Genomic DNA, 27,171 nt, shown 5'->3' on the forward strand with positions numbered 1-27,171 from the left:
AGGTACTGCTAAGAGCATCTCTATAGCAGCACAGACCTCAGTGGAAAGCAACAGCTGAATGTCTACCCCAATTCCCTGACAGATTTTGTTGACCATATGGACTAGCGAACTGCCACTTCTAAAAGCTCATTTGACCAAAGCTGACTAGTTTAAAGCTTCTTCTGATACATCTTCAGTCTCATTTTTGGGTGAAGAGATAACCTTAGCTGACATGTCAGGTTGCATCTTTCTACCTTTTTATGACAGGAGGAGGGTTCTGTGAACTTCCAGCTTCCCTCCCCTATAATAAAAGGCAAGCAGTGGGGAAGCATGAGATGATATGTCCTTGGACTAGAATCAGGCATTAAATGTAGTATTTCTTTTTTTTCTGCTTAAGGTTTGAGAAATAAGGCAAAGAAAAATAGCTACATCTGAAGAAACCACATTACTAGGACTGCAAACAGTGCTTTGTTTGTTTGTTTCCTGGTAAAGAATTAAAGCAGCCAGTCACAAGCACAACTCTCTCACAGGGAAATCTCCCCAGAGAACCAAATACATGGAGTTTTGACAGAAGTTCAACCTTACGCAGCATTGGCACCTCGTCAACCCATCCTGCGAGGAGAGTCCTGTGCCCGAGGCAGCGCGGCTGCGGTGCCGCAGCCCCCCTGCGGCAGGCGGGTGAGCGAGGCGCCCGCAGGGGGAATTCTCGCCCCGGGGGGAAGGAGATTTTGACACCCGCTGCACTGGGAAATCTGAAATCTCTGCCACTCGGGTACGCACCGCACCCGCATTACTCAAATTACGAGGCGTCTAATTACCTTTTGTCTTGGCTTTCGCCGGCAGGGACGCGGAGCCCGGCGACCAGGAAGCGGGCGGGCGGGGCGCTCCCTCCGCGCCCGACCGCACCGCGGTCCCTCCGCTGGCGCAACCGAGCCCCGCGGCCGGGACACCGGCGGGGCCGCCTCGCTGCCCTTGCCGTCGCAGTCCCGTCCGCCTCCGCCGGGCGCGGTTCCCCGGCCCCGCCGCCGCGACGAGTGTCGCCCCGGCTCCCCGCCCAGCCACCCACCCCCTCCACCGCCTCCGCCTCCTCCCAGAGGCCCCCTGCCCCCTCCCCAGCCGCAGCGCCGGCCCTCCCGGCAGCCCAGGCAGTCTCCCGCACCCTCAGGTACGGGCCCCGCTAGGCCCAGCGCGGTGGCGGCGGCCCCGCCGGGCGAGGAGGGCGGACGGGACCCCGAGGGCGCCGGGGAGGGATTGGCCAAGCGGCGAGGGGAGGCGGGCGGAGAAGATGGCGCCGCCGCCGGCCGCGGCGCCGAAGAGCGGCGTGTGCTGAGGCGAGCGCAGCCGGGCCGGGGCGGGCGGCAGCGGCGGGGAGAGGCCGGGCGCTGGCGGCGGGGCCGGGATATGCGGCAGTGGCTGCTTCCTGTGCTGAGGCGGGCCGTGCTGGGCTTAGCGCGCCCCTGGGCCGCCCCGGCCTCCCGCTTTTTCCTTCAGTGCCGGCGGCGCAGCGTTCTCGGGTACGGTGTCTGGGGCGGTGGGAGCCGGAGCGGGTGGTCTTGGGCGGGCTCCCGGGTCCTGGCGCTGCGCGATGGGCCGTGAGGTCAGAGATCCGCTCCTGTCCCCGGTGGTGTTGTTTAAGAGGTGCCGGCGCGGGGGCACCTTGTGTGGCCGGGGGAATGCCCGCCCTGCCCCGAGTGCGGCTTCAGCCCCGGTTTGCGGGGAACCAGGGGAGCCCCAGCCGCGGAAATGCGGGGCCGGCAACGAAGTCCTCGGTGGGAAGTGCTGGGGGAGCTGGGGGCGGCGGCGGGCCCGCGTGTGCCGGGAAGGCCTGTGCCCTGCCCGCCCCTGGCAGGGCCCGCCCGGGGAGCCCGGTGTGCAGGGGCTGCCCGGCTCCAATGTCTCCCCTGCGCCTCCCTTGACAAAGCAGGTTCGGCCATCAGCCGTGCGGCTGTGGCGCGGATTTGGTTGCCCCGTGGTCTTGCTTTGTTGCTGCTTTCCCCCCGTCCCGTTAAAAAAAAAAAAAACAAAAAAAAACCCAACCCACAAAACAACCAAACCCATGGAGTTTTCATGTTGCTTAACTTGCCATGTCTTCCTAGGCCTTAAATATACAAACCCAAAGTTTAAATTGTTTGAAAAGAAGCTGCTGTCAGAGTTACCCGAAGTTGATGGGAGCGGCCTCTTCAGTTTTTGACGAGCTGTTTAGTGCTGGCGTTTGTGGGCCTTGTTTGTGTGTGTGTTACCAGCTCCAGGGGGGACAGTAAGTGCCTCAGTCGAGGGAGGAGCAGGCGACAGGCTTGGCAGGGTTGGCCTGAGGGGCACTTCAGAACTGCTGAAGAACTCGGCAAAGTTGTTCCAGGAAGGGAGCTGCGTGAGGGAAAGTTATTCTCTCTCTTTTTCTCTTTTGAGCAAACCCTGTATTTAACGCTGCAAAAGTAGGAGACGTCAAATGTAGCTTCTTTCAGGAAAAAAACGGTGAGTTATGATGACTCATGCCGTCAATGCTCGTGTGTCAAAATTCAGATGCACCGTTATTGTTCATAATTGCTATGTATGCTTCATTATTGGAAAAGTAATAAAATAAAAGCCAGTGCTTTTCTCAGGCTGTAGTTTCCCCTGCTGGATTACTCCTCTTTGAGCATGTGAGTATGTGCAGTATTTGGGCTTAACTTTATATACGTGAGTAGGCCTGTTGTGTTTTCATACTGCCTACAACTGTGATTTAATGATCTGTTTAATTTTAATTATGAATTAACATTTGCATAAATAATAATGAAATGAGAGCAGAGCAGGGATAGTGCTTTCACATAATGATTCTTTTAAGATGGCAAACGTGAAAATTAAGAATATTTTTTTCAATTACACGTTCCTTGTTTCTGTTTCTGAATTTTGTTCATACTTTCACCCTTTTTTTTTTCAGCTTTAACTTTTTGTCTCATAATTTTAACCTTAGTCTGTACCTCAAATGGCAAGTTCATTTCTCACTTAGAACTTCTTACCTCCTCCTTCTCATCTCATGTACAGCATTGAGGTGTTCTATTCTAGTTGGGGAGTCCCTAGAAGAGTTCATATTTGCGTGTTTCCATGTTCTTTTTTCTCCCTTTCTCCTTTCAGTCTTCAGTCCCTTGTAAGGCTGTGGCTTAATCCCTTAGATGAAATGGTACCTTTGGAAATTTGATCAGAGTGTCAAGGACATAACTTATTTTGCACATGAACACAGAAGTAGTTCCCTACCCTGTTTGGTCCAGAAGAAAGAAGAGGGAAGAGACAAACAGTTTACTACCTCCAGTGTTTCACTGAACTGGTAGGTGTTAGGCTCAAAGCTAGGGGTCATTGCAGGCTGTTGTGGAAGTCATTTACTAAAAATACAGTCAGACCGTTTGAGAAATTTCTTGTTGGGTTGATATTTTTGATACATTAATTTTATTGTATTAGAGGCTTTCATAATTTTGACATATCAATGTTTTAATAAGATGGGAATCAAAAAATTTGTAATAAAGATGCCTGTAGAGGAATTGATTTAATTATTTTTGTGCCAGCAGTTCGTATTTGTATATGCGTGGTCTGTCAATGAGCATCTTTACGATGTTTATAAGTTGCTAAAACACACTTATGAGAGAGGACCGTATATATAATAAGGTGATTTTTGATGTAGCTTGTTTGAAAGGTGCTTCACTGTAGCTTTCTATTTCAATCTGACCTTCTGCGACTTGTTTTTAGAATGAGTCAGAACTGTAGCTTGCCCGAGCAATTTAAATAAAAAAAAAAACCTGTAGAGTTGAGAGTTTACTTACAGCACTAACAGTAGAACTAGAATTGAATTGTACAAATTCGTAAAAACTAAAGCAATAAATAGGTAAACAGCCAGGACTCCTTTGTTGAAACACACCGCTGACTCTTGTAAACTGCTCGTTTTTACAGGTCTGTTGGTTATGTCAAAGCTCTAGTGTTAGATAAGCAGTTGTTTTTAATGTGTGATTACAGTACTTTTCATGATTCAGAATCCCAAAGTTCTTTTTGTTTTTGTTGCTAAATCAGGTTGTCTTGCCAATTCTCTCATCTTTCTGTGTATTTCTTGTTGTTATGCAGTATAACTGAAGTTTTAATCTCATCTTGTTTTTTTAATTCAGATCTCACAAGTTTTTGAGGGTATGAGACAGATGGTAGCATAAAGTGTTAAGTGAGTTGGCTTTACAAAGAGTCTTGGGCAATCTGATGTGCTACTTGCGGATAAAATGTATGAAATACACATCAAAATACAGTTAGAATAAAACACAGAGATCTCTCCTGTAGCGTCCAGCTTTCTGTTTCCCAGCCTGTGCGGGGCCATGCGCTACAGACATCACTGCTGCGCTGGGTTGTGGACCAAGCCCTGCAGCCTGAGGGTGGTGGTGGAAGAATGTTGAGGAAGAGGGAATGAGAACCACTGGCTTGCAAGTATTCAATGCATAAAGCAATTAATTGAATTAATGAGTACATTTTTGAAGAAAATTAGTAAAGTACACTTTCAAGCAGCTGGTCATGTAACACAGAAACTAGTCTCATCAGTTTTGTTCTTAGCATGCAATTTGACACTGACAAAAACAGTGATGCAAGCCAAAATACTATGCCAGGTTTGTGAAATCATTCTGAAAATCCTCTATCATCATATTGTGTAAAGACTAAAACAGATAATTTTAATTAAATTTTAAAAAGAACCAATCTTTCAAATAATGAAGGTCTTCAAAACCCTTTTGGAATTTGCTTAATTTTCAGCAATCTTGTAAAAAATTGAAGGAAAGATGTTCTAAGGAAAGACTGAAATTATTTTCTCTTTCTGGTAAATCTGGAAAAAACTTGTTTATCCTAGAGGGTCTGTTTTGCTGAATTGTTTGGGGCAATTTTTGAAGAGATAGAAAAAGTACGCTGAAGTGATTTAGAAATTTTAAAAACCTTGTTATTCTTTATTACTGTGTCTGAAATCAGATTGTATAAAATCCTTCCTTTTTGTTTGACTTTTTTTACCCAGTGCTTTGGAAACTCTGGAACGCTCAAGTTAGAGAATGTGGTTTTAAGGCAGTAAATTAGCTTTATGGTGTCTTAATTGTGTAGCCCATCCTGTTTGACCCCCACAAGGCTGTTGAAAACACACATCATTTTACTGCTTGGGCCAGTTACTCAGTTGGGGCCTGATCTTGCATGTGAAACTACCAGGGCCCGTCTTTTTGCCAAGTTCCCACCTGTTACTGTCTCATTAATGCTACTTATAATTCCTGTACGCTGTCGAGGTAGCAGTGAAACCTGTGGTAGACCAAGTTTTACTGCTTTGATCTAGAAGCTGCAGAAGCCGGACCCTTCTGGGAATGAGAGCAAGGTAGGCGACCGCCCTGGGAACCATTGTTAGGAGGGAATTCTGTGAGTCAGTTACATATTGGGCAAAAAGCTGCAGACAGAGGTTCTGAAAATGCACAAGACTTCAGAATTTCTTCAAAATTAACTACATAACAAAACATTACAAATATTCGTCATCTTCAAACTTTCCTAATTTGGCATGATCAGTTGTTCTTAATAACTTGGGAGCACTGATTAAATAATTTTAAGTCTCTGTTATTTGGGGCTTTTGTGTATGAAGTAGTATGTTGAATTCCTGATGAGTTTAAAAGTGATAAAACATGTTAACATTTTGAGTAGTTTATCTACTTATGCAGTCTGTCTGCCCGTGTATGCAATCTGGTTTATTTAGATCAGCATTGGGAATGTGTTGGGATCTTGTACGTTCTCAAGCTTCATGGCAAGTAAATTCACAGAGGACTGATGCTTTATGGATGCTGAATAATGTGAACTGTTTTAATCTCTGAATATGTAAAAGAGGGATTACTAGGTTTGTCTGCTGATGAACCTGTAACCTGAAACAGTTATGGGTAGTCTCTTGAAGTATCCTTTATGGGAATCACCACCTGAGTTGTGGGTTTGTTTGTTTGTTTTTTAGGTTGCTCTTTCTCTGCTCCTTTTTTTTCCTCAACTACACTCTTGGTAACAGAACTTAGTAAAAACATTTGTCTGATTTTTAGGAGCAAACTTGTACTGCCTACAGTTTAGATTAAAAAGCCAATAATTATAGCATACAGGTGAATCAAGAAGAGAGGAGGTAGATTGTTAGTTGACTTACCGGTAATGTCCCTGTTACAATGTCACAATGCCATTGAATTCTACTGCTGTTGTGAGGAGAGGTGGATGCAAGAGACGAAAAGGAGGAGTGGAGATCTGTGGAAGAATGGAGATTTATTTTACTGTTGTGAAGCCAAGAGCTTACAGCTGAAGATGTTGATGGACTCCTCCAGAGTGCTCAATTCAGTGCTGTCATCGCTGTAAGAGAGGTGAGGAAACTCTGGCTGGTAGTTCTGCAGCACTGGGCCTCCTGCCGAAGCACGCAGCACTTCTTTCACTCTAGAGCCTGGTAGCTAAAGAAATCTTCATGTACGTTACTAAGAACTGTAAACCAAGATAGATTAGCAAATAGTACAGAGGGCAAGTTATCAGTGGTAGTTCCCTTGCAAGACAGAGCAGAGACATGTTTTGGCTGAACAAAGGTTTCACCTCACCCTGGTAAGTGGTAGGCAATTAAGTTTAGAATTTAAAAAATAAAAGCTGAAGAGAAGTGGATATAAATAAAATACAGAACTTGGAACAAGTGAGTTTGAACATTACTGTGTTTTTTGTATAGTTTCAAACACACAGAACTTGAATAACAACTGAATTGCAGTCTGCATAACATACCAAGTGTATTCAAAGGACAGATGAAATGAGGTGAAAATGAGGAGCAATTCAGATCCTGATATATACAAGTCTAAACTTAAAAGTGAGTATGTCACAACACCCACAGGTGTGTCCAAAGAAGTCACTTAGGTTCAGTTGCATAAAAACTTCAAGCAAACCCCAGATTTTAAGGCAACTGATATAAATTGAAAGGAAGCATCTTAATCTGCTGATCTGATAACTGTTGACTTTCATCTGGTTACTTCAAGCCGATTAGTGTTTGTGGTCATTCCTCTGGCTCAGACCTGTGCGTGAGCATTTGACTTAAATATGTGCAGTGTGTCATGCCAAAAAAGATCTTGAAAAGAGCTTTGGAGTTTCTGCTTTGGGGTCATATTTTTATTAGCTAGTTACAGTCTTGCGTTGAAGCAACCCTCAGGAGTTTCTGTTAATTGGTTTTCAAATGTGGTTCTTTAATTGTTCAAACACTGAACTTAGATTTGACTACACTATAGTTAATCTTTAATTAAAGTAAGTTTACTAAAATAAATTTTAAAACTAGAATAGTTAGGCAGAATCATGTATCACTTAATCCCACTATGTAATACTCTATTTGCAGGTGGAACTTGGCATCCCCAGAGAGCCTCCCTGGTTCTGAGGGACTGACTGCCCAGAAATCATTACAAAACCAGGGTCTCAAAGAATATAATATAATTTTACTTCAAAGTGTTGTAGTGTAAAATTCAGCATCTTTTTTAACCATTTTCCTGTAACAAATGAAGCAATTTTGATGAGGAGGAAGAATGTTTCATATTTCCTAGTCATTGAACAGGGATATTACTCTCGGTTCAAACATCCCCTATACTTTTAATTTTTTCTTTCTAGCTCTGTCGTCTTGCCACCTGTATTTTTTTGAGCCAGTGAAAGAATCCCCAGTGTTGCAGTAATGCTTTGTATTTGGTCTTACTGTCTTAGCTTTATTGGGTCTTTCTCTATTGCTTCTGTTTTGTGAGGGTAGTATGACAATATTTCTTTTAGTGACATTTTTGTTAGGATATTAGCTCTGCAGTAAATATAGCATCTAGTTTGTGGATGAATTTCTTTGCTACTGCCCATCAGCATTCAGTGCTCACTTTAAGGACAGCATAGCAAATAGATACAGCACATGTACTTCGACACAGAGTCTGAACATGACTTTAGGAATTGAACTACTTCTCAAAAAGCTACAAGAAATGTAGAATTCTTTCTGTTTCCATTACTTTCTTGCCTACAGTCAAAAGCAATTCTATTGTCAAAAAGTGGTTTGTATTGTTCCAGGATTCTTGTGTGAAAAAACGGAACAGAGTATTGTTATAAAGCTATTGCACTTAGAGAACTTAAAATTTGCGTGCAAAAGCAATCATATGAAAGAATGTTTAGTATTACGTCTTACAGTCTACTCCTTAGAAAGAGTCATTGTATAAGTACTCTATCTTAAGTGAAATATTCTTTTCTAGCCATTGTATTGTAGTAACAGCACCAGGAGGAACAGTACTTAAGCAAGAAGGTGTAGGTCTTGTGCTTTTGATGCATTGCCTTCCAGGATTATTGCATAGTTGATCTGCTCTTGTTTTTACATGAGTTGTCTGGTACTACAGTTTAGTTTGCAGGGAAATAGTTTTGGGTTAATCATGCGAATCCATTTGCAGAGAATGTTGTATTCACAACGCCCACTGAAATAACAATGAAGACAGAGATATGAGTCTAAGTCCTTGATTTGAAGGCTTAATTACTGATTTTGACCTTTCAAAAATTGTATGTTTTTTCCATACTGAAATTTGACTGCCAAGCTGCAGGTAGCCTATGAAGGAGGCAGAAGTAGGCTATGATAATAAGATGAAGTGGAGGTGTACAGCTTCACAAGACATCAATTGAAATCTCTTAAGATTTCACAGAAGCTGTGTAATTTGATGAATCACATTGGAAAGATGAGTCATCTGAACAAACAGTAAAGTTCTGTGACTTAATGATGTGGTGTAGAAATAACAAGGAGATATCAGATGACAAGGAAATTGTATAACATTTACAAAAAAACCCTGGAGAATTTTATAGTATATATGCATCTTATGATAAGCAACTAGTATCTTAATGAGATGAAATATTTTAGCTGAAAACTAAGTGATAGGTGTTCCTTAGCAGATGTGAAGTCAGGAGATTCAGGGACCTCATTGCTCCCCTACATACTTATATTTGTCAATCCAATAAAATTGTGTTCAAGTGAAATACAATTAACAACAGTTTAGTTACTGATTTTTCATCTATGAAAGCTAATATATCTTATCATTTCATAAATTTTACACAGTATTTTTAGCGGAGTATTTCTACTTAGGACTCTGAACGTTGAACAAGAAGGCATTTTTTCAATCATAAGCATGGATTATAACAGTGCTGTTGATGCAGAGAAACATAGATATTGCTGTACTTGGAGTATCCTTTGTTTTTCAATGGTGTCTGCATTTTTTTCAGATGAATGAAGTCCATAGATATTCCAAGCAGATTTAGCCAAAGTACAGAGTTAAACCAGTGGATAAATTACAGGTTTAAATGAGAGTGTAGACATGTAAATTTAAATTCAGCATTTCAGTTACTGTTTAGTGATTACATTTAACTGTACCTTTTCTAAGTAATTTGTAGTGTGAGAACCATGTTTTAGTAGTAGAAGTGTTTCCTTCTAAAAGGCATTGAGCTATACATTTTAAAAAGTTACTTCATGTTGTTTATGGCTCTTGCTTAGAGGCATTCAGATTCTGATTATTTGTGGATGCTTTCTGTACTCAGTGCTTTTATTTTTTTAATTTGGGTTATAATTCCTGTTTGTAATTTTGCTTTCTTTCATATAAGGGTGTGTTATAACTTAAGTCTATTTAGAAGTTCCAAAGTAATATTTTTACTTCTTTAAAAATATTCAGAGATCTAACACTTACTTTACTGTTGTTTGGTTTGCTGTTGTGGTTTTTTTTTTTTTTTTATTTTGTTGTTTGTGATTCTTTTTTTTCAATAATATCTTCTCTAGTTTAGATATGTGCCTCCTTCCTTAAGCATAAATCCAGTCTTATGCAAACTTTCACTCTGCTATAGGTAAAATCTTAATTGTCTGTTTGTGAAACACTGTTTTTCACTGATTCTACTGTAGACATTGTGTTCAGAAACTTTATAATGAGAACTCTTTATCAGCCTCATTATAATATTTGAAACCAACACTGATGGCTGTGCATTTACTGGCTTTAAGTTGACTGTTGTTTTTGTGTTTTAGAATCACATGAGTAACTGGGAAGGAGATAATCCGGAGTGACAGTAGCTCATGGAACTGCTTCCCATTTTGAGAATGATACAGTATTTTTAGGAAGGAGATTTTTATTAGCTGACTCCCTTTTTCATTTGTAATTTCAAACTGTAAATAAAATATATAAGCAGATTTTTCCGAAGTTGTTTTTTGTGTATCTGGCAATGTTGAGTATGCAGTTGTTTCTCTATATAGAGTTAGTTAAAATGTCACGACTGAAGACGTGAAACAGTGTTGAGAACTGTGCAGTCCTTCATGTTCCACAACCTGTATGGTCTTAAAGTTTGTATGTAGTCTTAAAAATTGGGCGAAGTTCCTTGAACTGTACAACCCAAAAATGGAAAAGTAAATACTGTGAAACTCCTTGTTGTCCATATGATATTGACAGGGCCACACAAAGTTTCTCCTGCCTCTGTGTATGTGTTGTGGTGGGAAGTTAGACTGGGATCTGCTTTTCTTTGTAAGTGGAATTAGCTCAGCACTGACTACCGAAGCTCATGTAGTAAGTTACTTGGCAATAGGTCAAGCAACATTTCACCATGGGAAAAGACTTGAGTTTGGTTGATACTATGTATTTATAACAGGCTCTGCTCTAAAACCCTTTGTGTAAAACAGGGTTACAGTTCAATGGCTGCTACATACAGGAATGCACCACATGATTTGCTCAGACCATAATGCTCTGATTTCCTGTTGCTGGAGTTTGCTTTTTGCATGTGTGGTTTGTTTGGGTTTTTTTTCTATTGATTGATTGCTTGGTTTGTTTGTTCTTCAACATACAGCCAAGTGGTTCCACTCTTCCTCCCCAGATATCCAGGTATGAATGTCTTGCCTTTTCACTTGGCATTTAAAAAAATTGCATAACCAGAGTTTAGAATTTAAGAATCATACTTAGTTTCTTAGCATTTCAAAATGGTGCCATTAAAGAAGTATGTTTTGTAGCAGGTCTGTTAAACTAATAGTATAAGTTAAACATGTGAGACAGTCCATTCCTGTTTATCATGGCAATTTTGCAGTCTGTCTGTATTTTTATGGCAGTATTGTAAATGGTGTCACCTTTTTTGCTTTAGTGTACAAATCCAGTGGTTTATTAGTAAAATTTTGTTTCTCTGACAAAGTTACAACAGTCATAATATAGCCACCAACTCAGATGCATTAAATACTTTCCTGAAGCCTGCAAGTATACTTGAGGTAGCAATGTATGCCTCATTTCATTTCACTCTTGTCATAATTGAATAAGGAGATGTTTCCTTACTAAGTTATTTTTTAAATTACCTGTGATATGAAACTTGAAACATTTAATTACATGATCTACAATTTTATCATGTTGATTGGTCTGTGGGTGTGGTTTTTGTTTGTTTTGTGTGTGTGTGTTTTGTTTTTGTTTTTTAACAGCAATATCACTCAGGATCTGAACTTCCAGGCCAGTTCTATGAGTTGTGCAAAACTAAATTCCTTGCTGTCAGTTTCACCCAGTATTGTCTAACATAGTGTTAAAATATAAGCGGGGCTTAAGTAAAAATAGTAACTGAAATTTCTTTTGTTTTCTTTAAGGTTTCCGAAAGAGACAAACAACAAAATGAACAATCCAGCTATTAAGAGAATAACAAACAAAATTATAAAATCACCTGAGGATAAACGAGAATATCGTGGACTGGAATTGGCAAATGGCATTAAAGCTCTTCTCATTAGTGACCCCACCACAGACAAGTCTTCAGCAGCGCTTGATGTGCACATAGGTATTTAATGCATGTTGTGTTCATTATGTCATTAATAGAAATACTTTAAATTTTGGTATATTAATTGCAAATAAATTGAGAGGAGTGGTATGTAGTTGGCAGCCTAGCCTTTCATTGTAATTTAGAGCTTAATTCTCTGACACATCAAGTTGAAAATTATTAGAGTTAATTAAATTCTCTTGAGTAAACACAGAGTACAATAAGTGTAGCCCAGTCAGTAGAAAGACTTCTTTTAACTATTAAGTTTTGTGTTATGAAAGATCTTTTGTAAGCAGAAAAGGGGTGGATGCGACTGCAATTATTTCAGACAGCTCCATCTGTCATGTTAGACTTTTTTTTTTTTCCCATGTTGTTGATTTGTAGAGGTGATAAAATGCTGTAGTGCTGGAGGAGTTGGAGAGGCACTCCCTAACTCCGATGATGCTTAAGTGTGCAAACAGAAATACTGGAAATAGAAGGGAAGGCAGTTACTTTGACTCTTTGGAATACTGGAACCTTTTTTGTTATATCGGAGATGTTTCTCAAGCTTGTGTAATTCCTCAGTTCCTTGGAAATGATGATGCACACACACATTAACTAAGTATCCTCTTGCCATGTTTGCAGTTGGGAGCTCTCGCTGCTGTTGTTAGGACAGAAGTAGTAAAGTAACTTTGAAAAATTCTGGATTTTTATGGATGTGGCTGTCCCAAATCATTATCTAGTTCAGAGCATCCTAAATGTGGTTTTGTTAGGAACTATGACAGTAATAGGCAACTGCAGCATGCAGTTCCTGCACATGTACTGGAGGAGATCTATCAGTTGCCTTTGTCTCTACTGTCCCATGGCACATCATTGCACACTCCAAAGCAGGACTGCCAGACTGAGACTTCCATGTTTCTGGCTTTCATTCTTGCACATCATTATTGTCTTTTGATCTGTCTGCCTTTACACCTACTAACTGGTCATCAATAGCTGTTTGTGTTTAGACAATTACAGGTTATCAGTCATCCTGTAAACCACAGGATAAATACCTCCTTGATTGTGGTTAGCAAACGCTGCCTTTTAACACAGAGCAGTTATTAAAGTCAAGATATAGAAGTCAGAACATTGTGATCTGCCAGGTCTTTACAGATTATGAGTCATGGACTTCAATTGAAAAATTGTCTCTATAAGGCATTGTGGGCTGATGCAGAGAGGTGATTTGAAACACTAAGTGGTTCAGTTGCTGATTCTAATTTTTTTTTTTTTATTAGAGATTGAGTTTAGTTGACAATAGCTGCACAACTGTCTGCTTACATCTACAGAATTGATATAATTGCCTGAGGCAACATATTGGAATATAAAGCACTTTTAAAGACATAAAGCTTTAGTATTACTTTTTATGAAGAGTTACATGAAATTTTTCCTCCTGCAGGATCGTTGTCTGATCCCCCCAACATTGCTGGGCTTAGTCATTTTTGTGAGCATATGCTGTTCCTGGGAACCAAGAAATATCCGAAAGAGAATGAGTATAGCCAGTTTCTTAGTGAGCATGCCGGGAGCTCAAATGCTTTCACAAGTGGAGAACATACCAACTATTACTTCGATGTGTCACATGAACATCTAGAAGGTGCACTAGACAGGTAAACACCTTTTTAATACCTATTTTTTCTTGTATAGGTGGAATTTGAAATTGTGTAAAAGTTTTTTGATAGTTTTATCATGATATTAAAGAAAGGATTGAGAACACTACCTTTTGTTAAAACTGATACCAGATGTTTTTAAGTTCCAGCTAGCAGAGTTCTTCACTGAGGCAGATTTTTTGAAGTTCAAAGGTTGTGTTTATGCTGAATTTTTTTTTTTTCGAAATGTGGGGCGCAGAATGATCATGAATTTATGCATTGTGCAAATACACTGGTTATGTAGTCAAAACTGTACTTCCCATAGGATCTGTATTTCATTGATAGCAAAGGAAGGATGAAGCCTAGAAATATATTAGGATGCCTTTATTGAAGGGAACTAACTGGAATCTCTGCCTTTGGTGGAAGGGGACAGAAATTGAAAGGTGTGTAGTTATGGAGGTAGAGAGTGGATTTTCCCTTTGAATTTTCCTGAGGTGTCTGACAAGACTGATTTGATTTGCGAGATTAAGAGCCTCTTGCAGCTAGAATTCAAAACAGTAGAAACTTTCAGTATAAGAATTATGATGCAAAGTCCTTGATCCTTGTAGTATTTTAGATTATGAATATGTTGTTGTCTGTATTTATACATGAAGAAATTGAGAAATAGTGAATTGGTGTAAAAATGGTTACGGAATTTATAAGTTCTGCATTAAAAAAATAATATATTCAGCTGTTTTCAGGAGGTACCAAGCTTCATACTTTTCTCTTACCATTTATGTACAGTACTCTTGACTGGAATACAAATTTTTCTGTTTAGATTTGCCCAGTTTTTCCTGTGCCCTTTGTTTGATGAAAGCTGCAAAGACAGGGAAGTGAATGCTGTTGATTCTGAGCACGAGAAGAATCTGATGAATGATGCCTGGAGGTTGTTTCAATTGGAGAAAGCTACTGGAAACCCCAATCATCCCTTCAGTAAATTTGGAACAGGTTTGTGAGAATATAATTATCTATTCATTGGAGTTCTGTGTGACATAGTATTATTGTTTATGTAAAATTGTTAAGGACAGACTGAAACAATTCCCCTTTTTCCTCTCCATACATGTTTATTATGGTGCTTTATCACATTTTCCACATCATAGACCAAACAGAGCTAGACTAAAACAGGAAACAGAGTGATCCAAGACTTGCAGTACAGTGATGAAGCAGCCTTTATGATTCTGATAATTACTGCAGTGAACACTGTTTTCCAATTACTGGATTTGTCATAATTTGGTACTGTTAAGTCTTCGTGCATAGCAAAGTGAGTGAAGGGTGTTTAAATTGTTGTTAGCCACATGCTCTTTTTGCTAAATTGTCCTTATTGCATAAGGACTAGATGATGGTCACTAGGTTGAATCAGAAATATCAGCAAAGTAATGTCAAAATTATTGAGTAAAAATACAAGAACAAAATCTTAAGCATAAAGCAGGACAGTAGTAGATGGATAGATAAAACAGCCTTGGATAAATTCCAGTCTTATGGCTGTAGGTTTTTTTTTCAGGCTTTATTATTCACAGAATGATTAGTAACAGTTCAAAAAAATCACCCCAAAACCTCAATTTAAAAAGCATTAAAGTAAGATACCATGGTTATGGTCAAAACCACAAATGTTTGATGCTTTGGCGAAAGTTCAAATGTTTGGATTTTGTCTGTTTTCATGTAAGTTATTTTCTACATGAGTTTATTTTTGAAACTGTCAAAGTAACAGGACTATTAATTAACGCACTGCACCCTTTAATCCTCGAGCAATCATGTGTTTTGTGGCTGGGTCAGTTTGCTGGATTAATAGTTGATGCAAATACTGGTTACAGCAGGGTGGTGGGAGGGCAGACAGTGGGCTTTAAGGACTGATTTCTTCCTCTGTCTCAAGAAATGGAATAATATTTTTGCAGCTGGTGAAGGAGGGCATAGTTGAGGGGCTTGTAGCCAGCTGCTACAAGAGAATGTGTTACTCTGCTCACCCATAAAGAGAGGCTGTCTCAAACAAGAAACAGTAACTGCATTCTCCAAACAGGAACATTTGAAAATAAAGTATTGGGAAATACATATTGATAGGCAGGCAAGCATACAAACTACGGTCCACAATCTTTGCTACTGAGGAGATTATTTAATTTCTATATGGTGCTTAGAAAACATAAGTGGAAGTTGCAGAAATAGTTTTCTGCAATTTGAGAAGGTTTTATAGGTGACACAAATTAAATACTTTCCTGGGGAGGATACCTGAAATGTGCTCAAATTCAAGGTTAGGCTCTGATTCAGAAATTAAATTAAAGTACATAACCTTCCTGTAGATCTGACTCTGCAGGAATAGAGCCCAGCTTTGGTGTTTTTTATTTACCCAAAGAGATGACAACTATGATACGGTTTTCGTGACAGTTGCAGTTGGCATCCTTCTTATTGTTTCGTTTTGACCAGCTGAGATGTTGTTCGTCTAGCAGAATCCAGGAATGGCTCCATTTGATGCTTCAGGTCACTTTTGCACTATCTAATGTCCATATTCCTACATCTGCAAGGTGTCTTCTAACTGTTGCCTCTTAATGTGCTCCATTACTGTAACAGCACAGTTACTGAGCTAAAGCTTTTCCTTTATTTGATTTTATTTTAACCTATGTATTCATTCTGTGGGAATGAACACAGTAGGTTATCTAACACTTCTGCATTTCATTTGTCTGTAGCTGGTGAGGAATATAGACAAAATATTTTAAATGCATTACCCTCATTATCGTTTTTAGGTGTCATTAAGAATCCTTTTTTTTTTTTACTCACATGTGAACTTTGAAAAGTAAAGCAGTATAGTGCTTCAGTCAGCCTATCTATGTTGATTTGTTGACTGTTGCAGTTGTAATTAGACTTATATCTAATCACCAAACATCTGGACAATATACTTGTCTTATGTTATTTAGCTAATTTTGCCTCATTAATTTGTATTAACTTATATCGATGACTGTAGGATTTGTGCAGTTGTCACATAGGCATAGTGGGCATACTCTCACAGTCTCCTTGCTTTTTTGCCTATAAACACACAAGTCAACTTTTCTGCTATATTTCTTGCCTTACTCTTCTTCTTTATCCCTTCCTCTCCTCTTTGTCAGGTCTGGTTGTGGTTTAAGGGAGTTACTGTTCTCAAAGTTAACAGATAAGAGTATTAGTTTGTAGTTTCTGTTGATTCTGTAGATTCTGTTGACCATTTTGTGTGTCCATGTAGTAATGGGAAATGACATTGATTAAAATCCAGTGTGCTCTTCGTAGACTCTTAATTCTTCTGTTTTTTCAAGTTCTTACCTTTACTAGTTCTGCTTTGACTAGAAATGTGGAGTATGTCCTTAGAGTAAATTATTGAAAGTTTGATGTTAATGAAAAGATGGCACTAATTAACAGGAAGATAACTTAATGGAGAGAGTTTGGTATCCTCTGCTTATGCAGGGAGAGTTGTAGTTCTCTTTCTCTCTAGTCCTGGTCCATTACTGCAGCAACAGCTCAACTGTTTGTGAAGCAGAAGCTGAACAGTCACAATTACAAATCATGTTTATGAATTAGTAATTATTGATTTCATTTAATATACTAGGCTATAATTTGTGGTACATATTGCCACAAGTAATCTCACACAGTGATCCCTATGACAGGAATGTGTGTATGGCAGAAAACCTACTACAAATATGCCAAAGGAGAATGTTCTTCTTAATTAGAGCACGGGCTTACTTGCATTGCTTTTAAATAATCCATTAAAATTAAAAAGATTAATTTGGAAGACTGAAACGTCCTCATTTTTTTAGGACTGTGCAGATTGAGAGTGGAAGTATTTATTGTCTGATAGGCTGAGACAGTATTGGTCCAGTTTACTTATTATGTATAGTAATTATTTTTTAAATTACTATACATTTGGAGGAAAACAGATTTATTAATTTATATTTTTCTTTTTGATTTGTAAATTCATAAACATCAAGTATTGTTAACCTTTTTTTTTTATGTTCCAGGGAACAAACTCACTCTGGAAACTAGACCAACCAAAGAAGGAATAGATGTAAGACAAGAGCTATTGAAGTTCCATTCTACTTATTATTCATCAAATTTAATGGCTATTTGTGTCTTAGGAAGAGGTGAGTTTTATTCTGTTGGTTGAATAAGACTTTACATGTATTTATGTTTGAAGAAAATGAAGTGTGTGCAAGTGTCTGAAAATTTACAGGAGGGAAAAAAGTGAAGCTTGTGCAGTCTGACCGAACATAAAATTATGTTTAGTGAAGTCTCCAAAGCAACTTGCAATGTATAAATTTATGTGCTTATAAGGTTTCAGTAGAAAAAATAAGCTGAAAATTTAAAATCTGTGATCAAGTCAGCAGTTGCTGTCATTGTATGTTTGTCTTATGAAGACGGGCACCTGTCTGGTTTCAGATGTTGGGAGGGCTTTTGATATTGTTTTCATATTTTACACTTGTACTTCCACTACAAAAATTTCTGTATTCTCAAAGGATAAACCTAACCTAACATTTAGATTAAAAGCCTTTACTTCAGTATATCTCTGAATTAACTTTAGAGGTTCTAACTATTTAAAATCTTTCACAGTTGAGATGATATTTTACATTGGTTTGCCAAAAGCTTAATAACAGTGTGTTGAAAACTGTTTGCTTTTGAAAATATGCTAGCAGACTGGTATTTATATGGTGTTTTACAATAATGCTCAGATGGCGAGTATGAATGGAATAAAATTCATTAGCAAAGTGAAATCTTCCTTTACAACTATGTGTTAACAGGATGCTGAGTAGGAAACTGATACAAAATGTACCTTACTTAAGCAGTTGTCACTGTGATAGTGAGATGCTATTTGGACAAAAGTGCCATCTTGTTTTCCCTGAAAAGACACATACCTTTTCTCACTCTGTTATTTGTTCAAGCAGAGCTATGCAGTTGCTTTCCAGAAGGCTTTGTATTAGTGACTGATTTGGCTGTTTAAGGACTTACCTCTAGCATCAAATTTGAAAATTTGCAAGTTCTGCATTCTTCTTGATTTTTTTTTTTTTTTTTAATTTTCAGAGACTTCATCCTTAAAAAGCAAACTCCAGAAAACTGCTGGAATACCTCGCTATCAGTGTAGCAGTACTACTAATTAATACCTAAATAAATAAATAGAAATTCTCTAATACAAAAACAGGTTGAGTTGCACACTGCAGGCCACCCAGGATCTCTCTATGCTTGTGTGTTCGGAAATAAATGAATGTCTAAAGCTGTATGCAGCCTAGTAATTATCTGATTTCCCCACCACTTTATATATGTAATGTAAAACTAATTAAAAAAACAGTCAGTAAAATTGATAGGGGACTCAGAATACAATTTCTCTAGTGAACAGTAATAGATACTCTAAAGTTTGCTAAAATTAAATTAATTTTTTAATGTAATTGAAAGCAAAGTTCACTGAGTAATCATAGAACAGCTTTAGTACAGCAGTTCACAAACAGACTTTTAAATGGAAACTTTTTCAGTAAGAATCACCATGGTGACTGGAAATCTGTCCTGGAGTAAACTCTCACTGTAGTTGTAAAGCTTAAGTGACGGTGTGTTTTGCTGATGTGGATACAAAATAGTGGTCTTTAATAGAAGTACACGCAGTTCATGGAATTTTATTGTGCAGTGACATCTTGGTTTGCGTTGGTTTTGGTTTTGTATTTTTTCCCTGCGCAGTTCTGTCAGTGTAGAGTAGGAGCACACTTATGTTGGGCAGGATTCTGCTTCCTAAATCTGAGCGGGATTGTTCTGACAAGGTAACTGCTTTTTGAAGGCTTTCAAGGATTATGGTTGTACTTTGAGACACCTAAGAGATGCCTGTTTTTTTCTTCAGTGCCCACCTGTGAAAGTCCTGTACTAAAAAACTTGATGCATGAGTCTTCCTTATCTTATTCTCATTTTGAGATATGCTCCAAAATGCATTTCTTTAAGCAGATAGCTATTTTGAAGGTGTTATTTCAACAAAACCAGTGTAGGTCAATTTAGGTGAATTCATGCACAGCATCAAATTCTTTCCGCAAATGGTCTTCCTCTCATTTTCGGAGAGTACTAGAGTCACAGACTGAAATAGAATGGTTGTCAAAGAAGTGCTTGAACAGGTCACATGTGTGTGAAATTTTGGGGCGGTGAGGACAGATGACCCTGGCTCACAGTGTACATGAAGTACTGGAGGTGAGCTGAGGCTGAAGGAAAGCCAAGTTTTGGTTAAGATGCTTTAACTCAGGAAAATTTGCAACTGTAGTTCCATGTCCCTTAAGCTTTTTGTGGAATGTTTATTTTTGTAAATATCGATTATCACTTGTGTCTTTTCTTCAGTTCCAGCTGAATATATTTAAAGATATTTTTTTCTGCTTACAGAATTCATATTAATCATGGTTGAAGCCTTCCTTTAATAAGCATGGTGCTTACAGCACATTATAGTTCAAAACTTAAGTATTAGTATAGATTTTCTTTCTGAAATTAATAATCATAATACCATTAGAACTACTTTTATGTATAATTCATGTCTCCCTCCAAGAATATTAAAAAATAAAAATTTGCCAGAATTGTCACATAATAATTACGTTTTTTCCAATGTTTCTTTATTCTAGAGTCCTTGGATGAACTGACCTGTTTAGTGGTAAAGTTATTTTCAGAAGTAGAGAATAAAAATGTCCCTATACCAGAGTTTCCTGAACATCCTTTCCAAGAAGAACATCTTCGAGTATGTATAGAGATACTTTTTCCATTAGGAGTGTGTGTTTTGTGTTTCACTAATACATTTTGCACTTCACTACTTTTCTGTCAGTGACCCTGTTAAGTTCCGTATTTCTTTCTTAGTTTTCCACCCACCTTTCCATGCTGAGTATAGTATAGTTTTGTATAGTTTATAGTAAAGGTTCTACATTTGGTTGCAGCTTTAAGCAATCGAGATAATGAATTCTCTTTTTGTTTGCATCATGAATGGCTAAAGTGGTTCCCTAAGTTATATAGCTAAGTTATATACCTTTGCTCTCAAGATTTTGTTGATATGTTTGTAATAAAATGTGTGTATGTGAAGGGAACATGATATGTGCTCTTGAGATGAATAAAATAATGTGAGTTTCCTTTTGTTTATGGATCTCTTTGTTTCCCTCCCCAGCAACTTTACAAAGTGGTACCTATTAAGGACATTAGAAATCTTTATGTCACATTTCCTATACCAGACCTTCAGAAGTACTATAAATCAAACCCTGGCCATTACCTTGGTCACCTGATTGGGCATGAAGGCCCAGGGAGTCTTTTATCAGAGCTTAAAGCCAAAGGTAAGTTCTTTAAAGATAAAGAAGGAAAAAGTAATTTATTACACAATGTTTTAAAGCTTAGCTATTTTTCACTTAAAATTGACCTCTGTATATTAAGTTTAAAGCCTCCAACTGAATAGTTTGAGTTGTAAGTAATTTTGCACTTCATTTTTGTTTCTGAGGTGGGTAAAAATCAATAACAGGCACTGTTGACTACTGAAGCTATTATTTCTTGTGCTCTCTTTCCTGTACCCAAATTTAGAGAGTTTTCTGAACTTTGACATAATGATCTTGTCTCTGTCACTGACTTAGAGACTACTGTCAGGTCCCTTAGTGTCTGGAAGACTACAAGAGTGTGTATTTCGCTATTTTTCTTTATATCGCTGTGTTCCAAACAGTGAAAGTAATTTAATGATGCTGAATCATACAAAAAGTGGCATAAATTGTTACAAATATGATTATATAATATTTTTTATTTTAATTTCATAGGATGGGTAAATACTCTTGTTGGAGGACAGAAGGAAGGTGCAAGAGGTTTCATGTTTTTCATCATTAATGTGGACTTGACAGAGGAAGGACTTCGTAAGTGAATCACTATGTCTGCATTCCATGTTATTCCTGATCTGATGGGTTTCTGTTTGTATCCAAAGAGACTAATTGTGTTTATAGCTTGAAAACTGATTAATTTTAATTAACTGGTTATTCTTCTGTGTTTAGATCCTCTCAGTATGCTAACACACTTCATCTAACATAAGAAACCAACTTATTTGAGGTTATGTTAAAGTATTTAATTAAATACTTTAAACTAAATTTCTTTAAAAGAAAAGCTGTTAATCCCTTTGGGTTCTTATTCATACTCTTTAGACCTGAGTTAAATCATATTATAAATCAGTATCTTAATGTAAGATGTTCAATGCAGTTCTCAGAATTAGCTTACACTTACTTTAAATTCATGTCTCAGAAAAACGTTTTAAACTTTGCCTGTGGGATTGCATATGTACTTAAATATCTTGATGTATCAGGGTGTAATTCAAAATAAAACCTTACATATTTGTGTTATTCATAATTTTTTCTTTGTGCAGAACTGGGTGAATTACTAAGCAAGTATTTTTTTCTTTCCAGTGCACGTTGAAGATATTATTTTGCACATGTTTCAGTATATTCAAAAACTACGTACGGAAGGACCTCAAGAATGGGTTTTCCAAGAGTGCAAGGTACAGTGATTGGTACTTGAGATCTGCGGTGGTTGTATTCTTACAAATTTTTGAATTATAAGTAGAAATAGATTTATTGTCTGTGGAAATAGTCTCTAGTAATTGCATGGTGGTTAAGTTCATTAATTTTGAAGGTGCAACATGACATGAATGACAAGGACATTGAGAATATAACGTCTTAATGTGAATATGAAATGCTTTTCTAGAGCTATGAGTTTATATTTTATGATAGTGTAATCGAGGTGGAGGAATAAGCATCTTATTCTGTCTGCAAGGGTTTTGCGTAACCTTCTGTAGTCCTCACTGAAGGTGGAGGGGGAACAAGCACTTGCTGTGAGGGGTAACACTGAACTGGAAATTGAAATGGCTGTTATTCTACCCCTCTCTTCTTTGATGTGTCAATTTGTGTAGTTGAGATTGTAAAGGCAGTAGGACATTTAATCTGCTGTTTGTTTTCTCACCTCTTTGAGGCGTGAACTAAAGCTTTTCATGGAGTACTTTGGCTGTACACTTCAGTCTTTGCTGAACTGTTCATGCTTCTTATAATTCTGTATGGTTCAGTGTGCACAGAGCAAAAATGTAAAGTATCCTATTAGAGCTAAATAGTACTGCACTTCGCAGTGCAAGTGTGAAATAAAACCAGCTTTATTTACATGTATAGTCTAATTGGTTTACTACAAATACTTGGCTAAAGATTTTGTTTGTTCCATCTTAGCTTTATTTGGTGAAAACTGTCCAGTCTCTTCTAAGCATAGAAAATCTGCAGATGCATTAACTTTCTTTCTTGCATTTTGACACTGTAAACCTGTAAAAGAAGTTCCTTTACCATCTGCTAAAAGTCCCAATAGAATTGTTTCGCTGTCATTGTAAGCAAATACAAGATCTGAAAGAGGTAGTTTCATCCTTCCATCTCATCCCTGTGTCTTTCCCTTGCTCCTTTTGTATCAGCCTCAGCACTCCTGAGGCTGTGAGGTATCAGAAGAGCTGGCAAACTAGTTTGGAAAGTATCTTCTTTTGAGTTTATTTTCCAGCTGAATTGTTGAGTTAACCAGACTCTCTGCACTGTGTCACAGAAAAGATGGACTGTCCTTTTCATTTGCTTTATAGTCTTAGATCCCTTTAATTCATCCATGCCATTGTATTCTAAGAAGGATGTGTTGTATTTCTGTGGCTAAGACAGCATAAAGAAACATACTTTTTGTGTGTCTAAAATTACTTTTTGTCTGGCTGGAAAAAAAGGAACTAAAAAGGAAAAGGGAAAGGCTTCAGTTCATTAACATACAACAAACATTGTACTGGAACACTATGTGTTAGTTGTATCAAAGTTGGTGTGTGTTCACATTATCAGGAAATTTAAATATATGAGCTATGGGACAGAACTCTAATGATGAACAGGACTTACAAGACTTGTATAACACTTCACATTGTGAGACTACCTGAAATTGCTTGTGAGTTTTGTGCAAATTGAGTATTACCGAAAAATTTTGTGTTGGGTACCTGTCTAACAACTATAAAATGGATACAATAAAACTTCTTCCTTTTCTTTTTTATAAAAGGAATTCAGTAGCCCATAATTATTCTTAAAATTGTCTTTAATATAGGCTTTTCAACCCTTTCTACATTATTTCCTAGGATCTAAATGCTGTGGCCTTCAGATTTAAAGATAAAGAACGACCACGAGGTTACACATCAAAGCTTGCAGGAATGTTGCATGTAAGTGTGGGGGGGTTTGCTTGTTGTTTGGGTTTTTGTTTGGTTTTGTTTTGTTTACAATATGATAGTCACTTAGTATGTTTGATTATACTCCTAATAAACACAGGTATATACGAAGGTTGTTCGCACTTCTTGAGCTTACTGAAGTTAATACGCTGCACAGATCTTAGTTTTGTCAGTCAGGAAGTCCCATTTCCTTCACTCTCTACAACTTATACTTCAATACTTGGTAGAACTGATTTTATAATTGGAGTTGCTATTTGATCTATTGCAGTGTTTCTTAAGTGATACCTACCTTGTCATTCTGTATCTACTTGATACCTAAATGTTCTCTAGGGAAATATTAGATAAAGAATACTTTATCATAAACACAAGCACTGTGTTTCTAAATGCTTCCATAGTTAACAATGTTGAAATATTGCAGCAAGCAGAAATGTTTGTATTAAGATAGAAAATTATAGATGTTTGACTCTGCTAATGTGATTACATATTCACACTGAAAGCATTGTCATATAGCTTTATACTTGGTCTTTATGCTTCTTGCAGAATTCCATTCCCTCATTGTGCACTGAGGGAAGATTTAGGCAGAGAATTTTTTGTCTAGTGAAATTCATCTATCTTTGATACATAGCAACCATTTTCCATTGCACAGCTGATGTCTACATCTACTCAGAGGCATTTTTGATTTCTTTGCAGGAATTCCCGTTAATGGTCCTTTGCCTTTAGTTAATAAAGTCTAAAATAAAGATCTTTAATTGTAGAATTGTCTTTCTGTTTACTAAAAAGCATTAGACTTAACTGAAAACATATACATGGATAATTAAAGGAGCTCCTATTTGAGATGATGCCCCTTGCTTTTGTTCTGTCACATGCAGAAAAGCTTTTTTACAAAAGAACTTCTGAAACAGTCTTTCAGTGGTCTGTATTTGTTGGATCGTTCCCAGTTCCAATTGCTGTTTCCAAAAATCAGGCCAGGAAGTTGGCAGCAGTGTTCCAAAGAGGAGGGTGTTGCTTCAGAACTTGTCTCCTTTCACTGCTTTTCTTTTGCTGTGCTTTGCAGTATGAATGGTAATTCTGATTCTGCTGTTAGTTGCTTGAACTTTTCTAGTTCTCTTTATTGCCTCTGAGTCACACTAAGTTTATACTTTGAATTAACCAAACTAGAACTGTTGTTTGGTGATCTCATACGCTTACAGATAGTAGCTGATTTTCTTAAGTTGGAGAAGAACCTGTGTATAAGTTAGCATGAGTAAATGTAATGTCATAAGTTGTTACGTATTTACCAAAAGGATTTTAAAAACCTTTTTATTCAACAAAACAGAGGATCATCTTTAAAGCACATTTGTGCTGGTCTAAAGAGTCACCACTAAGGCCTTACTGCCAAATTAAATTTCATATTTGTCATATAGGCTTGATGTTTTCCAGGTAGTTATTCCTTGGTTTGCAGTACCCTTTTCCTTTTGTTTTGTGTCCTTAATTGTATCATTTAAAACATTTCATTTTAATCTAATTGTTGTATGTTTTAGTAGTTTTAGTCTGTAGTTTAAGTCTGGTTTAGTTGCATTATGCTCTGACCTTGCTGAAAAGTAATCAGAGAATCACAAAATGGTTCAGGTTGGACTGGACCTCTGGAGGTTATCTTGTCCAACCCTTCTGCAATACAAAAATAGCAAAGTAACCAAATAGATGTAATTTTCAGTTCCAGTTGGTGGGTAGGTTGTGGCCTGTGTTTGTGAAGGAAATAAAGTGTACACTTCTAGTTGCTAAATTTGTGTCGCCTTAGTAATTTCAGGTTAGAAGTGCATAGATTACTTACAATTTCCCATTGAGGTTGCTTAGTCTGCTTAGCCATTTATGCAGAATGTAGTTTAATGAGCATACTTTAGTGTATGATTAACCTTTTTGAAGAGACTTTGAAATTCTCGATCTTCAGCATTCACATTGGAATTTTTTGTAACACAGGTTTTGTTTGTTGTCCTTGGTTGTCCCCCGCCTCCCTTCTCTTTTCCAAAATCCTTTGTGTGAATTACTCTATGTTCTGGAAGTCATTCCACTGTAGTTTTTTGTATAATGAATGTAAATCAGAAGCCATTTTATAATAATTCTGGTCAAAAAAAGTGTACCTGTTTGGCAAACTGCAAGTACTTGGTGCTTAAGTCACCTGGTATTTTTCCCTTGGTAAACAGGTGTTTGTCAACAGAATTTTCCTGTCAACCACACTTATATTCAGAGGAAGCTTAACTGTTTTTTCCTCTTAAATTATGGTGTACCATAAGAGATTTTCAGTTTGATCCTAAAAAAAAATAGAATTAAAATTATGTAAATTTGTATTATACTTTTAGATAATTGAAATATACTTTCCTTTACATTACTGTAAATAAAAATTGAATTCCTAGAGAATCCTAAAAAACTTATTGCGTTAGTGTGTGTTTCATTTTGTTTTTTTTTCTTTGTTATATTTTGTTTTTCCAATATGCACTCTAGTCAGTACTTGGCGTTCTTTGCTCTTTAAAAATATCCTCCAGGGGTCAGCATTTACCATGTTATTTTTATTTTAGTTAATTCAAAACATTATTTAAAGATGGGTGACTTTTTATATTGAGACATAAAATATTTCAAGGTAAAAAAATGGTAATATGCAGGATATAAAATTACCCAATATAGGAGAAATATGATTGCATAGTTAGAGTATTACTCCGTCTTGTTCACTTTTACGAGAGAGATTTTAAGACATCTATGCACTTCTAATTTGAAATTACCGAATTAATACAGATTTAGTGGCCAGAAGTGTACACTTTTATTTCCTTTCCAAAAAAGTAGGTTTTTTTGCTGCTTAGTTTTTGTTTAGTTCATCTTCATATTTCTGGGCTTTGTTTTTTAGTATTATCCTATAGAAGAAGTTTTGGCTGCTGAATATTTGCTTGAAGAATTCAGGCCTGATTTAATAGAGATGGTACTGGATAAATTGAGACCAGAAAATGTTCGGTAAGTTAAACTGCAATTTTCAGGCAGTTTTGGATATAAAAGGGCAGTGGGGCATGTGTTCACATATTTCTGGAGTTCATATATTTCAGCCTTCTGAAATTATTGCGCAAGTTTGGGCATGAATCCACTGTGTTTGTAACACAATCTGTCTTATATATTCATTTAGTTTAAGATGCATGCTGCTTTATTTTCAAAAGATGGTATATTTCAAATAATTATTGGATAAAGTAGGATAAAAATGGATTATGAATTGTATTGGCAAATGTCACAGGGTTCTGATGTTTCTCAGCGTACACGAGTAATGATAAAATAAATGGAGCTGCCTGTGTCAGTGACGGTGGTTGCCATAGGAATTAATGCCTTTTAAAGCAGAGCCTATATCTTTGTGTGTGGGTGTGCATCTATGTGTAATGTGTGTGGGATGCTGCAACTGAAGCTTGAGTATTTCGAGATATCATATTTTGAACAAACAATACTTTAAAGAAAATTTCCAGGTTCTCTTTCCTCTCGTATGAAATACTTGCATTTTGAATGTATTTTCATGTTGATCTACCACGCAACTTACTGGCAATTTGATAAAAGAGTTTAGCATAAACACTGTTGCAGTAA

At 37.5% G+C, this 27,171-nt stretch overlaps 1 protein-coding gene across 12 annotated transcripts in view; it reads left to right on the plus strand.

Annotated features, from left to right (window-relative positions):
* Positions 1–465: 465 nt before the first annotated feature.
* The window catches only part of IDE (insulin degrading enzyme), a 99,717-nt gene continuing 73,011 nt past the window's right edge, over positions 466–27,171 (plus strand). For 7 of the 12 annotated variants that reach the window (XM_080347576.1, XM_080347573.1, XM_080347577.1 and 4 more), the window contains exons 1-12: positions 1,376–1,493; positions 3,091–3,280; positions 11,585–11,769; positions 13,163–13,370; positions 14,167–14,336; positions 17,363–17,485; positions 19,979–20,091; positions 20,509–20,671; positions 21,140–21,232; positions 21,773–21,864; positions 23,497–23,577; positions 26,459–26,562. In XM_080347576.1, coding sequence (XP_080203702.1) covers positions 3,129–3,280; positions 11,585–11,769; positions 13,163–13,370; positions 14,167–14,336; positions 17,363–17,485; positions 19,979–20,091; positions 20,509–20,671; positions 21,140–21,232; positions 21,773–21,864; positions 23,497–23,577; positions 26,459–26,562 — 1,484 coding nt within the window. In that variant the 5' untranslated portion in view covers positions 1,376–1,493; positions 3,091–3,128. Of the gene's footprint in view, positions 1,145–1,180; positions 1,494–2,209; positions 2,452–3,090; positions 3,281–6,112; positions 6,333–11,584; positions 11,770–13,162; positions 13,371–14,166; positions 14,337–17,362; positions 17,486–19,978; positions 20,092–20,508; positions 20,672–21,139; positions 21,233–21,772; positions 21,865–23,496; positions 23,578–26,458; positions 26,563–27,171 lie in introns of those variants that run through there. The other 5 variants (XM_080347579.1, XM_080347580.1, XM_080347570.1 and 2 more) reach the window with 4 other exon arrangements.

This window comes from Nesoenas mayeri (genome assembly GCF_963082525.1).
Source record: "Nesoenas mayeri genome assembly, chromosome: 7".
NCBI classification, from domain to species: domain Eukaryota; kingdom Metazoa; phylum Chordata; class Aves; order Columbiformes; family Columbidae; genus Nesoenas; species Nesoenas mayeri.